The sequence below is a fragment of the Harpegnathos saltator genome, unplaced genomic scaffold (genome assembly GCF_003227715.2).
Source record: "Harpegnathos saltator strain DR-91 unplaced genomic scaffold, Hsal_v8.6 scaffold47, whole genome shotgun sequence".
Lineage (NCBI taxonomy): Eukaryota > Metazoa > Arthropoda > Insecta > Hymenoptera > Formicidae > Harpegnathos > Harpegnathos saltator.
Genome location: NW_020230283.1, coordinates 1,054,568 through 1,072,893, shown reverse-complemented (window position 1 = coordinate 1,072,893; position 18,326 = coordinate 1,054,568). Strand labels below are relative to the sequence as shown.

Here is an 18,326-nt window from a genome sequence, read left to right as displayed (position 1 = left end):
TCACACATCTCTTACGCGGGACCGAGGAAAGAGAAAGTCTCGGTCGGCGGAATTAAGATTGCGCAATGAAAAAATACCGCGGCTTACGTGCGAGTTGTTTTACGTCTCGCTGCGGCAGTGACGATGATAATGACACGATAATGACTGAATAATGAAAGAGACGATGATAGCATAGCCGTGACGATGATAACAACGATAATGAGAATAATGATAGCGGCAACGCGGCAGCAATGTTCATCTACCGCTAAGATTAGATAAAAATCTGAATGTCTGATAGCGCCCGACGGAAATGCCGGCAAGGACGCTTTTGTCGATTTGGTCTTTAAATTGGAGTATTCAAATCGTCAACATAGAATATAATTCGCGACAACAAAATGTCCGGAGTCAAATATGCGCTCCGGCGTTATTACACTCCAAAAAAAGTATTCTATTTGTAAAGTGAATTTTCCCATAGTCTCATATTTTAAGCGAAGCTTTTTACAGAAAAATGATTCCTCTTTCGATGAAGCGATTAAACTGAACCATTCATCTAAAATTTATTAGATATTTTTCTAACTACTTTCCTATTATTTCAAGAGGATTCCCTGTTATATTAATTAATTTTCCTCTTGTATGAAGAGGAATATGTTGATTTGAACGTCGGCTTCTTTTGTTCAGTCATGCTCTACTTCCAGATATGAACGGAAAAATAATCATATGCTCATGGATCAGAATATTTGGAACGTTGTTTAAAAAAACGATATGTGTGTTGCTGTAACATATAACTGTAACATATAACGCAGATAATTTTCCCATATTTGGTCAAATACAGTTTATTATCTATTGCAAGAAATTTGTTTTAAACTAAATCTCTTTGGTTCACGCTTTTAGAAAAACTTTAAATCTTTTAATTCTTAAAAATTGGAAAAATAAAAAAAAAGAACTCAATAAGAAGGAACAGTATTATTAATTAAAACGAAATAGAGTTACTCTTATAATTATAGAAAAAATTAATATTTATCTGAATTTTAAGGTCTTGATATCATCCGATGAAATAGTAGATTCTTTTGAATTTTATGATGGGTTCAGCTATAAGAGAAGTCTCTCAAATTCAGTCTGGATAGTCTAGGAATCCAGGAATTAGGGATGAATAGAATCTTTTTGTGTCTTGGTCAAGTTCTAGATTTGGATTAAGATCTGAAATTAAGAAAAGAATTAATAAATAGTCCTTCTGATGAATATATTCATTCTGAAAGGAACAACTTTCTCCTCTCCTATCGTAGGAGTTCGAATAAGAGGAATTTTTAATTATGTATTAAACAAAGTTTTTTCTCATCGTGAGATATTCGATATGTTAAAAGATAATTAAATATCTTTTCACCCTTCGTGGGCAGTTTTCGTAACTAAAATCGTTTTATCGCTTCTCCCATCGTGGGAGTATCGTTATGAAATTTTCAAAATGTTACCTTGTTTTGTAAAACTTCACACTTTTTATCTTTAATTCTGATTCTAAATATATATATATAATATTGTCCGAGCTCGCAGAAGGAATGAATTCCTGAAAATAAGAAAATTGACATTCGTCTCGTGTTTGACATTCGCCTAGCGTTGCCTCGAAACAGACTTGTTAAAGTTAAATAAAAGATATTCATATCGCGTTCAAAAAAATATGATTCTGCGATTCGATTAATTGATCGATCTTACCGAATTTCTAAAATAGATTTTTGAACAAAGTTGAATAATATATTCTTTCCTTTAATTATATTTCATATAATTCGTTATGATGAACATCTTTTTAGCTATGAAGTTCATAACAAAAACCTGATTGGAAATTTATTTGTAATTATGATCTTATTTCATTCATGCCAACTTATTGTAGAAATGGAGCCAGAAGTACATCTATATATATATTACTCTTCGCTATGCATTATAATAATTTTCTCAAATTAACCAGTATAGTCAGTAAGAATAAAGTACAGTAAGAATAAATAATAATCCTCTTAAAGAAAGATTAAATAATCTGTGTATAAGAGAAAATTTATATTAAAATCAATAAGATTTGCATTATATATATAACATATAATCCCTCTAACGTCAAGAATAATATGTTTATAATATTTTCCTCTTAATCTTAGAGAAATTCTCTTAAGGCCATACATAAAAATAAAATCCTCTAAAATGTGTTTATAATATTTTCCTCTCAATCTTACATTAAAGGAATCCTCTTGAGGCCATATATAAGAATAAAATCCTCTAAAATTTAAATGATTCCGCTTGTTCTGAAATTATTTTCTTTTTCGGTGTATTTTTATCTTACATCCGATATTTCAGGTTTTCGCGGTGTAAAGTTTTTAATTTGATCCATCTGGGATTTTCGTGAACATTGCACTTCGCCTCTTCAGGGAGAAGACCACCCGGAGGAAGGGAACTGAAATATTCACGAAACGTCGGAAATAAACCCAAGATGGTTACGACCATCTTGGGTTTATGTGTGTATGTGTGCTACGGCACACATACACACACACACACACACACAAAGCCATAAGATCGAAAGAGACATTTCATCTTGCTTCAACACGCTCACGTTAGAAACGAAATAATACCGTAACGGCTTTACATCTAATATCCCGCGACGTCCCGCGATCGGTCATGATCTGCCTCTACTCGCGATATCATATATAGAGCTCGGATATTCCGTTTGAGTCAAGGTCGAAGTCGAGCCGAGTCAAGCCGAATGAAGTGTCAAAGGCGAAGCGACGCGGACGCCGATAAAAAATCACTCGTCGATAACATGTGATCCTCCGGTCCCACTCTCGGATCTTCCCGCGACGCCGAGGTCGAGCCGATCAATTACGCAGACGACGTATGAATTTACTCGGCGCAGCCTTTGGATCCTTTCAAATACCACGCGGGCAACGGGAGAGCGAGCGGGCGAACGAACGACGACGAGGTGGGGAATCCGCTTGAACCCGGCCCGGAGGAGGACGGCGCGGGAGCAAACCGGCCGACCGAAAAGCAAACGGGGACGAGCGAGCGGAGGCGCGCGCAGCGCCTCTTTCACTTCACACACCGACACATCTTCGCGTTCCTGAGGGCCCTCCGGGCGACCTGAGGCGATCGCCGGTCGCCACGAATCGGCGCTTGACCATTCGCCGTGTTCTCCTTACGGTGCACGATAGCCGCGCTTCGGACGCGCTGTCCAGCGAGTCGAACGCTACGTGCGCCCAAAGTTCCGCGGAACAGGTGATAGACAGGAAGAGAGAGAGAGAGAGAGAGAGAGAGAGAGAGATAGGAAGAGAGAGGGGGGGATCTTCCGCTGCGGCCGCGACCGGTGGAGATTTTCATGAAGTTTCGGAGGACGTCGACGCGCGCCCCGCACTCGGTGCTCGATGCTCGAGGACCGTCTGCCGTTCGATCGTTCGTCCAGCGTCTCGTGGTGTCCAGCTGACGGACTACTCACCCTTGGAGTGTGGAGCACCTCGGAGCTGCTAACGGTCGTTGAAGACGGAACACATCTCGGTCTGTCGTAAGTGAGCCGGTGAGAGAGTCACTCGTTGAAAAGTCGGGCTCGAGGTTTTGTTTGTGTTAGGAAGTTCAGAGGAATAAAGGGGTCTGTAAGAGTCAATCGCTGGATGTTAGTGCGTTCCTCAAGCCACGGCAGGATAATAATGCTCGAACGTGCGATGAGACGCACGAGCTGCGTGTTTTCCCGGATTCGCGCGCAGCTCGTCTACGCGTAGTTACGCCGCGTTCTAATTTCTCGTCGTCGCTCACGTAAGTGTAACACAGCAACTGCGAACGCGACTGCGAGTGCCGAATCGTAAGCGTCGCGATGAGGAGGTAAATCGAGGAGATTCGGCGGACGAATGTGCGCGTCCATAGTCCGCGCCGGTGATGTTCAATTCACCGGAAGCCTAGACCGCGTTCACAGCGCCCGAAGGCTAAGAGTCTCCAGGAGACCAACTGTGTCTTTGTCACGACGGTCACGACGACGACGGTCTCATCGCGACTCATTTATTGCTTTATCATTAATGGGCCGACGATGTAACCACGCGAAGCGAACCCGTGATGAAACGCATGAAACGCGCCCGTTGATCGCGATCGCGATCGATTGCTCTCTCGCGTACAGTGACCTCGCTCGCGTTGGTTCGCGCCGTCGAGGACGTCGCGCATACCGATGCGAGAGCGGGCTTCACTTTTTTAATCGATGATATCGATAGAGATTCACTGGTTGCACATTAAGGGGACTGGAGGGTCAGATTATTGAAAAATCGTGCTTGCTTTTGATAATGATTTTGTGACGAACTGAATAAATGTGCAAGAATGAAAATTTTACATATATTTATATATAACATACGAAGAGTAGAAACATTTTATTTTTAAACAAATACTCATATAAATATACATCGACTTAAATTTCAAACGCGTTTTTCGCGAAACTTTATTGTTCAACTTTTTGCAGTGATTTCTCCGAAACTGGGCGTCGTATCGATTTGAAATTTTAAAGCAATAATATCCGTTCATGTGGCTCTCAGGTGAACCACGGATAACTCCGTCAAAATATTTCATTTCGAGATAATTTTTTTTATTGTAAAAGAACTTAAAAATTTTTATTTTTTCCTAATAATAGCTGCCATTTTGTTAATTTTGTTCGATTTCTTTTCTAGTGGTTCACCGGATAATGATAAGCCTGCTCAAGATTTCTAGCTAAAATTCGCTCTGATCGGACCACCGAGAGCCGAGATATTACTGCAAAAACGATAACTTGAGAAAAAAAGGAGAGTATATTTCAGCTATATATATCGTATATTTATACGAATATTTGTTAATAAACAAAGTTTTTCTACTCTTCATATGTTGTATATACCTACAATTTTCATTCTTGCACATTTATTCAATTCGTCACAAAATATTATGAAAAACAAGCACAATTTTTCAGCAATCTGACCCTCCAGTCCTTTTAATAGAACTAGAAATATTAATACAGCGTATTAATATAATAAATTAATAAATATTAATTAACTGATGGATAATATGGTGGATAATCGGTGAATAATATTAATATAGATGTAATATGTTATATAAAAATATAATATATAATATACAGGATGTCTGGGATTTTTTGGAAACGAAAAATTGTGAAGATTAATCAGATCAGACTGAGAAGAAAGGTCAAGTATCATTTTGCAAAAGTCGCAATAGTTGATGATTGTAAATGACCACATCTATAGAGACTCTTTTAATTGATAACTTGAAAATTTGCGTACTACTTTGCAAAATGGTAAAGGACTTCTTTGTTCAGAATGACCTAATCTACAATTATATGATGGCTATTGTGTCCGGTGATAGCTTCAAGATTCAAGGTTCAAAATTCAATCAATACTCACTGTCTATCGCTGGACACAGTAGCCGTCATATAATTGTACGTAGATTAGGTCATTCTGAACAAAAGAGTCCTTTATCATTTTGCAAATAAATATGCAAATTTTCAAGTTTTAATTAAAAGAACCTCTAGATGTGATTAATTTCAATCATTAATAATTTAATAACTACTGCAATTTTTGCAAAATGTTACTTGACTTTTCTTCTCAGTTTGATCTGATTAATCTTCACAATTTTTCGTTTTCAAAAGATCGCAGACACCCTGTATAATATATAATATAAAATGATATATTGATATAGATATATAATATAGTATATTAATAGAGATTAATTAATCGATGAATATTTGGCTGGTCGGGGTCCCGACTGGAGTTCCGACTTGTATCTTTGTGTATTTGCTCGTTCGCGAAAATTCATTCGAATTGCATCGGTTAATTGTGTTTTATCTACATAATGCAATTCACACTCGAATCTGTTATTTTTGTACGCTGTGCTATTGTACGCGGCGGCATAATAATATCGCGTCGTCATTGTATCGCGTGAGGTGTTGGATTAAACGTCTCATTTATGCACGAATTATACGGACATATATACGTCATTCTTCACACAAAATGTTTTCCTGTCTTTTGTAATGTAAAAATGTACAAACTATCAGAGTTTTACTTTATTAAGAGACACATTGAGAGATAAATTTTGTTTTATCACGTGCAAAGTTTATAAGTGTCAATTCTTTAAAGGTGCATTTATTTCTGGCGTGGATCTGTTAACGGTAAACAATTTTTCATAATGGGGTAAGTCCGGGATAAAGATGGGCATAGTTTTGTTAATTGGAAATAACACATCTGTATTATTGCAATAAATCATCAACAACACACTCAGTAGAGGATAATTTTTAAGGTACACAGGTTTACAGGAGAATTTATGTGAAAAAAATTCTTGGGACGCTAATAATAATGAAATATTAAAAATATTCTGCAAAAGATAGATGGTCAGGTGTCCGGGTTAGGTGGTCATATACGAAGGGATAGTTGAGCATGCTTATAATAATGTAGAAATTTGTTTATCTGTATTTATCTTTTCAGTATTTTACATCATTTTATTAATTATTAACCTTTTTATTCATCTTTTTATTAATTATTAATAAAATAAAACATTTTCACGAGTTTCTTCAGAAACCAAGGACAACATTGGAGAGAAGGTTGAAAAGTGACAACACAGAAAAAGGTTCTATAGGAAAACATTGTTTATTAACCCTTTGTATCCTGACGGTACTTCAAAGTACCGCTCTATATATGCGCTCTTGAACCTTTTTCCCGTGTCTTACCCTACATACCTGTCGATACTTACAAGTACCACGTCAAACTTTAATCGTTGAATTGTTACAAAATTTATTTTCCTGTCTCTTATGTTTATGATATGCCAAGAGCTATTTAATTACGCAAAAATTTAATAAGGTCTTGGGTAAATTAATTTAGGATATAAAGGGTTAAATAGAGAAAAGAGAAAGAAATCTACTCGGCATCTTTAAACGAAACAAGAAGCTGTTTCAAACGTACTGAAGTTTTTAATGTTAGGCACCCAGAGAAAAATGATAGTCGAATAGATATCGGATCGACGACTTTTATACGCCTAAAGCATCTAGAAAACGTCGATCCAATGTCCATTATTTGCTATTTCTCGCTGAGTAAGCTGCCCATTTAATTTTGATAAAAATGAACTATCTCTCCCGTTCGGAGTTGTTCGCGTAAAGATGCGCATATCGCGCGAAACGTAGTCTCGGTGACGAATTTGAAGTTTAAGTACGCGAATGCGATGTTTTCTCAGTCGTTTAAGCTCAGGTTTAATGTTGTAACGCAAAATAAACCGTATTCGTAAGGTATTTCTCCGATGTGTGAAACATCTTGGCAGTTAATAGAAACATAAAACATTTATTTACTCACAATAACAGTGCTCACAATAACAGTTCTTGTGCATCAGGAAGAGATACCTACTCACGATACATCCAACTCACAACCGACCGATCAGCGCTGACGTATAACACATATTAATAAAATTATAACAATTACAGAATCATCTATTGTTTAGACTGCAAACATTTCGATATCACTTAGCGCGTTTAAACGCGTTAAACGACGTGATTTAAGACGACAAGAAACGCGCGAAGAAGGCTTCCGCTTACAAGTGTCAAAATAACACACTCGGGTTTGCAGTGTATGCCCATTTATTTCGGACTTATATAATAAATGGCACATCTGAAACGAGAGAGTAACAAATCGAAGCAGGATCGATCGAAGCGAAATTCTACAGATTTTTACAAAATATTCTCTCTGTATCTACGAAATATCGTATACGACCTATGTGAAATGGTTGTGGAGTTTACATCAGGGGTATCAAGGGCAATCCAATTTTCACCCTTGAAATGAGTAAAACACGACGAAGCACGATCATAATCTTCTGCCCGGCGCGTGTCTCGTCGCTGCTCCGTCTCGAATTGCCTTTGGTTATGTTGATTATTCAGCACATTTCTCACTGGCGATGATTATTCTTCGTTACGTTTTTGTTCCCACCACGCGTGGAACGGCAGTCCCTGCGATTATCCGCTTCGCGTTCGATGCGCGCGGTGCCATTGTGACAAAATTGCACATCTCGCGGAAGGCTTCGAAATTAACATGTTAATTTGGATCGGTAGCGCCCATCTTGGCGCTCGAATAAAAAAATTTAATTGTTACTGTAATCTATGTAATCTAATGATCAAGATTTACCAAACGTATATTTCGACAATTCGCATTCCCTTTAACGTTCGAGTAAGCTAATACACGCGCAATTGCTAATTAGTCAAGAAAAGTCAAAGGAAAAATGTCAAGGAAAAAATAGTCAAGGGAAAAGAAAACTTCCATATGCGCGCGCTGCGAAAAAGTAAGCGGCTTAGCAAGCGGCCGTTGCGAGATTTTCTGCTGAACGACGAGTAGCGGTTTACTCTTTTCCGATATGTTTGCCAAGCGGTCGCTATTTTTCCTCGCTTCTAATGCGTTGGACCGCTCGGTAAATACCGCTGGAGAGCGTAAACCGCGAAGTGTCGTTCGCCGGAGAAGCAGCATCGTATCGCGAGGCTACGCCTCGCTATCGCAGCTGCAAAGTTTCTTTTTTTTTCCTTCAACGCAGTCGACGACGCTGCACCGGAAGTAACAAAGCGCGCGGTCAGGAACGCAAGCGTTTAGGCGAAAATGACCTTTTCGTAAAGAAAACGAAACAAAAAGCCGCGCGATCATCGCTGCGAGTTCCCCGGCGCGGCGTTGCGCGGCGCTCTCCGGAAGTCGCGATCGCCCGCATTTCGCATTATTTCTCGAGCGGATAATTTTTGCAGCTCGCACGCGCGCAGCGGAGAACGAGACATTTCTCTACATTGTAGTGCGCGAGCGCGCACCTGCGTATTCCTTGCGCCGTGACCGTAACATTGGCCTAGAAAATCACACCGGCGAGCTCACTGCTGATTGTTCCCGTGTCGAGCGGCGGGACAATTCGACGAATAAATAATGGGAACGAATCGCGGAAAAATGCGGGCGAGTCCCGCGAGAATCGAGAAGCGATCGGCCGCTCTGAGAGCGCCGGGCGGATTGGAGTGACTGACTAAATCGCGGCAGATACGATGTGCGACGTCATCGTCCGCACGCCAGTGGCAATTATTATCATTTTGTAACGCAACACATCGGCTGGCCGCGCGTGTAACAAGCAGCCATGAAAATCGGCTCTTCGGCGGGGATAAACATCGCGCGCGCTGACTCCCACCAATATTTGCCTCCTCATGTGCGCTAAGTAAACCAGGTTTTCGTGTCCGTAATCGATAGTCCGCGAATGCCGCTAACGATCCGAGTAAACGCGCGAAACCGCGCGCGTGTGCTTCCTGTTCGCCCGTGAGTGGAATTTTATCGATAGCCTCGGCGCACCGAGGAAAGGACTTCTTTGTTGTCGTCACGGCAGACGAACGCTCGCTCTTTGATAACTGTTGAACGGGGAACGAGTCAAGTTACCGCGCAACAAATTATTCTTCGTTGCTTGTTATTTGGACTAATATACAGTCTGTAAAGTAAGAGCGTGCACGGGTTAATGTGTAGAAAATTTTATTTTTAAGGATTTTTATGTACATGGATTTGTTGTACTCCATGAGAAGAAAAATGCTATACCATTAATAATGAGTCCAGTCACCACCGGCATTGATAATTGCCTGGCATCTCCGAGGCATACTTTCCACTAAGATGACTGCGTATTCGTTCGGTAAAGACCTCCAAATGAGACGAATTTGTCGTGTCAGCTGCTTCAAAGTGCACACTCTTTTTCCTCGAAGCTTGTGCTTGAGATATGCCCACACATTTTCAATGGGATTTGCATCTGGCGACTGCGATGGCCAATCAAGTGTGACGATGCCAGACTGCTCTTTCCACTCGGTGCAAAGCTTGCTCCGGTGTTTTGGCTCGTTGTCTCTTCCTGTAAGATCCAGTCCTCGTTTCTTTTTTATGAAGCATCGTTCAGCAGTCGGCAACAAACACTTTTCATAAATTTTAAGCATTAAGGTCGGGTTCCGCTTAAACAAATTCACAATTCTTTTTTCCATATTCGGCGTCACTTTGCCTATCGAGCCACGTTCTGGCAAGTCATTGACATTTTTCATCTTCTTATATTGCTGAACCCACTTAGCGACGAACGATTTTGACTTTCCTATGTATTTAGCAGCCACTGCATATGATATTTTTGGTCCTTTGGGGCGGGAACAAAGGAACACAGCCTCGTAACGCGATGCGTATGCGGTTAACGTGTTTCTCAGGTTAGAGTTCGACGCCAACTGAATCTTTTGTGACAAAGCATTCACGACGAAGATTTCATCTATCGGCTCACAAAAAATCCAAGACGATATTTGAAGCCAACTGCCATTTATGCCGTGCACGCTCTTACTTTACAGGCTGTACATCGCTGCAGACGCAATACGTTCGTTCCCGTCGTAAAATTGTCGGTTGGAGCAACAGATCGTAAGTCGCGAATCATTTTCAATCATCACCACAACGGACCCGCATTAACAAGCCATTTGTTGCGGTTACTAGTTTTGTTAACCCGACGAAACCTTTTTCTTCGGCTTCGCGCTTCGACGGCCGATTCTAACAATTTGCTCAGAGGCGGAATTCTCTCAACACGCGTGGTATTTTTTTTATAGTCCGGGTTAGATGGACATAGACGATAGGTGGTTAATATGCTATAATTTTGTTAATATATGCTAGGCGTCAGCGCTGAGTTCGGTCAGTTGTGAGTCGGATGTATCGCGAGTAGGTGTGTCTCTTCCTGATGCACAAAAACACTGTCATTATGAGTAAATACACGTTTTATGTTTCTATTAACCTTCAAAATGTTCCACATGTCGGAAAAGATACCTTGCGAATACGGTTTATTTTGCGTTACAGCATTAAACCTGAGCTTAAAAACGACTGAAAGAACATCGCACTTGCGTACTTAGTCTCCAAATTCGTCAACGAGACTACAGCTGCGTTCCGAAATTCACTGCCAGTACTGAGAATAACAACTCCAAACGGGATAGATGGTTCATTTTTATCAGGGTTAAATGGGCAACTTATTCAGCGAGAAATAGCAAGCAATGGACATCGGATCGACGTTTTCTACATGCTTTAGGCGTATAAAAGACGTCGATCCGGTATCTATTCGACTATCATTTTTTCCTGGGGACTTAATATTAAAAACTTCGGTACATTTTAAACAGCTTCCTGTTTCGTTTAAAGATGCCGAATAGATTTCTCTCTCTTTTCTCTCCTTAATAAACAATATTTTCTCATAGAGCTTTTTTCTGTGTTGCCACTTTTCAACCTTCTCTCCGATGTTGTCCTTGGTTTCTACAAGAAACTGTTGTAGAAATATTTTATTTTATTAATAATTAATAAAAAGACGAGTAAAGAGATTAATAATTAATAAAAGGATGTAAAATACTAAAAAAATAAATAAAGTTAAACAAATTTCTACATTATTATAGAAATGCCCAACTGTCTCTTCACATATGACCATTTATTCCTCACAGAATATTTTTAATATTTCGTTATTATTGGCGTCCGATAAGTTTTTGTTCACAGAAATTCTTCTGTACCTTAAATATTGTTCTCTACTGAGTGTATAAATATATTGTTGATCATTTATTGTAATAATACAGATGTTCAATTAAAACAACTATGCCCATCTATTCCAGATTTATGATAAATGAAAAGACAAACATTTTCCAGACAGAAAAAAGTTAAATAATCACGATATCACGACTTTATCTTAAGATAGTAAGATAGTTACGCTATAAAATCTGAGAAAAAAGTGCTGAGCCCATAAAGGTAGGTCCAGACTTGTGTCGTATCATAATTGCGTATTATGATCGGCCAAACGTGAACGGCATGCCGTAAACCACGTCCAGACTTGTGTCGCACCCCCGTTATCGTGTCATAATCGCGATGATCGGCAAGGGTGGGCGGGACACTGTATCATTTTTGCGTATCGACTTGGAGTCGATCGTATTGTTAGCTGGATGCTCCGCAGCGGCGGAAACATCTTGTATTAACCGAAAATACTTATGGCGATAATTATAGCGATAATAATGATGAAGATATTCTATCTTCTCTCTGCACTCAGCTCAGCTGATCTTCCGGTGTCACGTGCGATTTCCTCCCACGCATCATTTCTCTTCGATCTATTAAAATGATGGGGATCCGCTGGATTCCAAAGAATACTTTCTGCTTATAAAAATCTATTAATTCCATCAGTTTCTCTTGTGACCACTCCATAGCATCAGCCATGACTGCCAGATACGAAGTGATACGACTGAATAAAACAAGAGATCCGATGCTGGCAAATCGATGCAGGATAAGTCACGTCTACACTCACATGGCTACATCACTTGGCCGATTACGATACGCGATCATGATACGATACGGCGATACGACACAAGTCTTGACTTACGTCAAGACAGTCCGTAGTCGTGCAAAATGTTATTATGTTCTTTTCATAAGGCGATAACCTTTTTATAGGAAGATAGTTATCTTGCGCCAAAGTGATAGGAAAAAATTGTAACGAGGTATTTCTATTTTAAACTTACCTCTTGTGTGACAGTCTTGTTTACGTTTTACGCGATCGACACGGCTGAGTGCGCGGAATCGACGGCGTGTATTTCCGCTGTAACGCGGAGAGAAATCACACAATCGCTCGTCTCATATTCATTGATTTTATCTGCTGCATTTGCATAATACAATTTAAAGAACATAATGTAGACTACAACGGAGTGCGTCCCTCTGGCCGGGAAACGGCACGCTGAAGAAAGAGAGAGAGAGAGAGAGAGAGAAAGAGAAAGCGTGCGATTTCGCAACGTCGCCGTCGGCGAATCAGAGACTTCGCGATGTGCGTAGATTCGCGAAGTATTCGCTGACCTTGTTCTTCTTCCCTTCTTTTCTTTCTCGTCTTGCAGAGTCCGTCGTTTGCGCGACATTCCGCGAGGACCTGGTTCAATGCTCGCGGTGGACGAACGATGACAGAATGTCGAGCGTGGAGGATAATTTTGTCGATCGCCGTGACGTGGAGGGCGATCGCAGCCGCCGCGGACGCGAACGCCGCGTTAATATCGCCGCACGAAGGAGACAAGAAGTCGTTCGAGCCAAACAAATACATCTATTCGTGGACAGGGCCGAACGCGTTAGCCAGGTCGGCCTTGGTGGAGCGACAGGAAAGATTGCAGTATAATTGCGAGCTGGAAAGTAAAGGCGCCGATATCGGCGCGTTGACTCCGGAATCGTTCAGGAATATTCTCGTGGACGACTCGCACGAGTTGCTCTACTGCTACGTGCCGAAGGTGCCTGACACTTTTTCACCGTCTCGTCGTCTCCGAGATTATTCGCGGCGGCAGCTTTTAACGGCGTCGATCGGGTTGAGATCTTGAGATTCGACTGTGTATGGCATGATACCATAATTATCGAATTTATCAAGACATTCAGGTTGCCATTCAGAGACAGAAAACGAGCTTGATTTAGTCGCAGTCCAACGATACGTCTAAGAAGATATTAACGGCACTTCTATTCAGAGACACTTTTTACGATTTAATCTTGCGTTAATCCCAGCTGGAGTTTAAATCACTTGTAGGGGTGGTCTGAGGTTGGTTTAACCTTTCCTTCACCGCTACAGCGTGTATGTACTCTCTAAAAGTGAATCATGCTAAGTATACCACAGAAAAATTCACTAGTATATTTAGCACTGACAATCAGTGCATAATCGCTGATTGATCAGTGAGTTTCACTGATTCACTTTTAGAGAGTATACTCTGACATAGATGACCCATAGATATTATCAAGAATTCCTTTCCAACATTCCTGTTTGGTCTTTCGTGTTCGCGTGTCTGTACATTTTTTCTCGATAATATTCTTCCTTTTCCACATGTTAAATGCCGTGTCGCTCACCACAGTGACCATCGATATCACAAAATTTAAATTTAAATAATATCCTAATATTGAAAGTTGAATAATATTTTAATATTGAAAATTGAAAGTTTTAAGATTATGCAAAAGAAATATATATTCACATGTTATTTTTATTAAAATGCTAATATACATACGCGCGGCGTAAACGGAAAGATCAACAAAAAGCGCTCGGTGTTATAACGCGTGTTAATATCGAAACCGTCGGGAAACTTTTCTCTTCTGCGATCCAATTGGCTTTCCTTCCTACTTCGTTTTATTTTATTTAACATGTTCATTGAGGTTAATTTTTGTTGTCACAAATTAGAAAAAAGAGTCTCAAAGTGTAAACAAACCTCAAAAGTTGAGCCTTGACAATCTCCTGGTGAGTGCGTTGGCTACGAGGTATCTGAAAATAAATTTAGGACGATTAAATAGACGACGAGTATTACGGATGGATTTAATTTCCTTAGTGCGGGTTTAATTAACCAAATTTAAATCATTTCGAAAAAATTTCTGAATAACATAGCCTTAGTTCATCGCTAGTCCATAGATAGGCTAGACTATCAAAGGATTAACTATGCTAGGACTAAAGTAACATTATTACGGTTTTACACGTTGTCTCTGAATAACAACTTTAATGATCAAAATCTTTCGTCAAAATTCCATTCGAGAACGTTTTTATTTCTCAATTAATTCTCTCTGACGTTAAGATCAAAATATATCATTTGCATAAAACATGTAATACAATGTAAAAGTTAAACACACACACACATACACACATGTATATGATGTATATGATGCAAATATGATGAAATTCATTCAAATTTTATTCGCGTTAACGACGATTGACGTCATGGCCGAATGATATTATGGCCGATAGATATTTAGTAACGCGGTGATCTCATTTAACTCTTTCACTGTTAGTAGGAAGTATACTTCCTCTCTTTTCTTGATTCAATTTTGCGTTGTAAATCACATAATTTTGAAGAACTAAGCGGGGATTTGTTTCCCAGATAACTGAATAGTTGTTCAACATACTCCAATAGGTTTTTATACCCAATTATTCATTTGTGATTATTTACAACAAATCAAAGTTGAAAAAAAATGCTTTTTTTAGGAAAAAATCGATTCCTCGGAGAGTATTGAATGTAGAGGTCTGAAATTTTCACCAAATATTTTTCTGATGTACAAAAACAAAATTTTCCAGTATTTTTTTGCGGGTTAGATTTTTTTTTATAAACAAATATTTCTACAAAAACGGCCGAAATTTGATTTTTTTGCACTTTTTAGCTCTATTTTCCTAGTTTTTTCATTCTGTATCTCCATCTTATCCATACTATCAATATTATTTTACTCAAAAGATTCGTAAAACTCAGCGATTCGAAAAACTCATATATCATGAATAATAATCGAAATTTTTATCAATTTCGTACATCATGATCGCCATATTGAGTCCGCCATTTTGAATTTTGCAAGTCTGACTTCAGATTCGTAATCAGCGACCCGAGAAACCCATACATCATCAATAATAATTGAAATTTTCATTAATTTTGTACATCATGATCGCCATATTGAGTCCGCCATTTTGAATTTTGCAAATCTAACTTCAGATTCGTAATCAGCGACCCGAGTAACGTAGGACTACCAAATATTTTAATAATTTTCTCAAGGGAAGTTAATTCAGCAGTGAAGCAGGGTTAAATGAAATATTGACCGGCGATCGAGATAAAACAACATGTCGCAAACCGAAGCGCGAATCTCGTCTTTCAGGTGGCCTGCACGAATTGGAAGCGCGTATTGATGATCGCAATGGGAAAATGGGGCGGTGACGATCCTTTGGTGATACCGGCCAGCCTGGCTCATTCTCCGGGTACGTTCGAGCGATTGAGCAATTACACGCTGCCTGAAATAGAGAAGAAATTGGCGGCGTACGATAAGCTGATCGTCGTGCGACACCCGTTGGAGCGGCTTCTGTCAGCCTATCGGAACAAACTGGAGGCCAAGCACGAGAAGAGCGCCAAGTACTTCCAGAGTCGCTTCGGCAAGAAGATCGTCAAGGTAAGAATCGCTCGGCTCATAATGGCCTCGGTTCGCCTTGGTGATTCGAGTGTTTTGCGTCGCTTCGTCACTCGACGAGAGTAAGGAAGAAAGAGCAAAGTGCGCTTTAATTTCTGTTTCCTTCGAACTTCGATGAGCTAACGTGATGTTATATAAGAGGCCGCTTTATCACGTACGCAGCAACGTGTGACAGCCAAAGTACGCATTACAACCGAGCTTCGTTTACGTCTTCAGAAGTACAGGCCGAACGCGACGGAGGAGTCTTTGAGAAACGGCGACGACGTGACGTTCCGGGAATTCGTCGATTTCGTCACCGACAATTCCGAAAACGGCACGCGCAACGAGCACTGGAGGCCGATCTACGAGCTGTGCCAGCCTTGCACCGTCAACTACAACCTCGTGAGCAAGTACGAGAGCCTGGTGGAGGATGCGACGGAGGTCCTCGAGAGGATAGGCGTCACGTCGGTGAGGTGAGCGCTGATGACCAGCCGCGGCAATCGGCGAGACGTCGAACTCGCGAGTCGCACTGAGAAACACGCAAATTCCTGGGCTTTCCAGCTTTCCAGGCAGGCCGCCAAGCAGCGAGCCGACGTCGAGGAAATTGGACAAGTACTACTCCAGCCTCAGCTACAAGCAGCTTCGAAAGCTGGCGGGTCTGTACAGATTAGACTTGAGGCTGTTCGACTACTCGCTGGAGGACGTGCTGGGGTTCTCCTTGGCTTGACGTCGTCTATTAATATTTCGCGCGTACGTGCCGCGAGCGGAGCTCGCGCGCTCGTCTCGCGAATTGCGACGAATTATTCACCGTTTTCCTGGAGAAAGAAGACCGGCGAATTTCTTTCTTCGATCGGGGAAGTCTTGCAAGTCGCAGCTGCTTCGTGGCTCATCAGATGGACAATCCGACGTTTCGAGGAGCAAAGACTCCGCAGGACCCTTAGGATCCTGAAATCAGTGGTTTTTTTCCTTCAAGGTGAAGGATCACTGTCGCGCCTCGCGAACGCGTGTGCAGGATGTCCCGGTCCTTGACGACAGACTTTCTCCTGAAGTCTTTGGTGTTCTACCTCGTATCATGTAATATCGAGTCTCTCTTCGACCCTTTGCCGCCCGCTTTTGTTTTTTTCCGCTCGAGGTTTTTCTCCAGCCGATCTGTAGAATCCGACATTTCAGTCTCGCTTTTTGTCGGCTTCAACGTCTGACTCGTGCAACGCGCAATATTCGCAACAATTCGAGCGATGTGTATGGCAATATTTTTATATCGAGTATCAATACAACGTATCGAAATAAAATTCTTGGCTGGAGCGAAACGCAACTATCGAGGTGGACTCGGCTCGCGAGGGGTTGATCGACGAGATGCATCTTTCATGTTAAGTCGCGACAAGATAGTTAAGCTCTAGCCTTAGCGATATGTATAAACAATCAAAACTAACGGCTACATGTAACAGGACGTCGGGAGTCACGAGTATCCTTCCAGAGCGGCCGGAATGCGAAGCATTCGATACTCCGCAGGATGTAAATTACGCGCGCCTCTAGATTGTTCGATTCGATCTTCTCAGCTTTTCAGTTCTTTCTCAGCCGGGAAGTCGCGTTGGATTCGTCCGGAATTGTTATTGCGTTCGCACACTCGCGTGACATTTTTAATCGTCGCGTCTAAGCTCGCACGGACGCGCTACGCTGTCGGTAGCGCTTATTTTTAAAGTTACGGTGTTTTAAACATATAGCGGGCTCCCGTGCCAAGAATTTAAGGATATTAAGGCGAATAAAAGAGCTCGTTTTGCTGGTGCCAAGAAAAAAAGTCGCCGGCGAGCTGCGGCGTGACGAGCGGAGTCGCGCGCGTATCAAGTCGCGCGGAATATACCTCGCAACTTTTATATCGGCAATTTATGTAAGAAGACGAGAAGCGCCGGTCTCTCTCAGGATATTCTCTATTTATACGCGTACTTCGGCGCACGGTGCGCCGTGTGAGTTCGTAACACAAAAGTTTCGCTTCGCCATTTACGTAACGCGACAGCAACGCGCGTCGCAACGTGCGCCGGAGTCGCCGCTCTTTTCGTGCGTTGCCATATTTGCGTTTACACGCATAATCACACGTATAGATGATATTATATTGATTACGTCGATTATTGATAATTACACGATGAATTATTGATGATACGATACGCGCGTTGGAATGCCGACCGTCTCGTATTTCGCTGCGAGAAATCTCCGTGGAGATTTGAAACGGTGGACCCCCCCCAGAGCGGAAGAAAAGGAAATGCGAAATGCGAAAAGCAGCACAATTTTCTAAAAAGTAAAAACAAACGCTCGGGATTACACTGAGAAAAAATTGTATTAAAATTAAGCAAATTATTTGTTCGAATACGACTGTGAGTACATTTATTCAAATTAAGCGACTAATTTCTAAAATGAAATACCGAGGTTTTCTCTCTCTCT

At 41.0% G+C, this 18,326-nt stretch overlaps 1 protein-coding gene across 2 annotated transcripts; it reads left to right on the top strand.

Annotated features, from left to right (window-relative positions):
- The first annotated feature begins 2,676 nt into the window (after window positions 1-2,676).
- Window positions 2,677-18,308, top strand: LOC105181071 (carbohydrate sulfotransferase 11). 2 transcript variants are annotated; one of them, XM_011137592.2, is made up of 5 exons: window positions 2,677-3,505; window positions 12,857-13,237; window positions 15,609-15,896; window positions 16,131-16,366; window positions 16,455-18,308. In XM_011137592.2, the coding sequence occupies exons 2-5, from the start codon at window positions 12,917-12,919 to the stop codon at window positions 16,618-16,620; spliced, it is 1,011 nt and encodes a 336-aa protein (XP_011135894.1). In that variant the 5' UTR covers window positions 2,677-3,505; window positions 12,857-12,916; the 3' UTR covers window positions 16,621-18,308. The 2 variants fall into 2 exon arrangements, with proteins under 2 accessions (XP_011135894.1, XP_025157993.1); XM_025302208.1 differs by having other exon boundaries at window positions 3,440-3,517.
- The last annotated feature ends 18 nt before the right edge of the window (window positions 18,309-18,326 follow it).

Excerpts from the sequence above, each read along its gene's own strand:
- LOC105181071 (XM_011137592.2), top strand. The coding sequence starts at position 12,917 with ATGACAGAATGTCGAGCGTGGAGGATAATTTTGTCGATCGCCGTGACG. Across the intron at positions 13,238-15,608 it reads TCTACTGCTACGTGCCGAAG|GTGGCCTGCACGAATTGGAA; the intron begins GTGCCTGACACT and ends CTCGTCTTTCAG. Across the intron at positions 16,367-16,454 it reads ATAGGCGTCACGTCGGTGAG|CTTTCCAGGCAGGCCGCCAA; the intron begins GTGAGCGCTGAT and ends TGGGCTTTCCAG.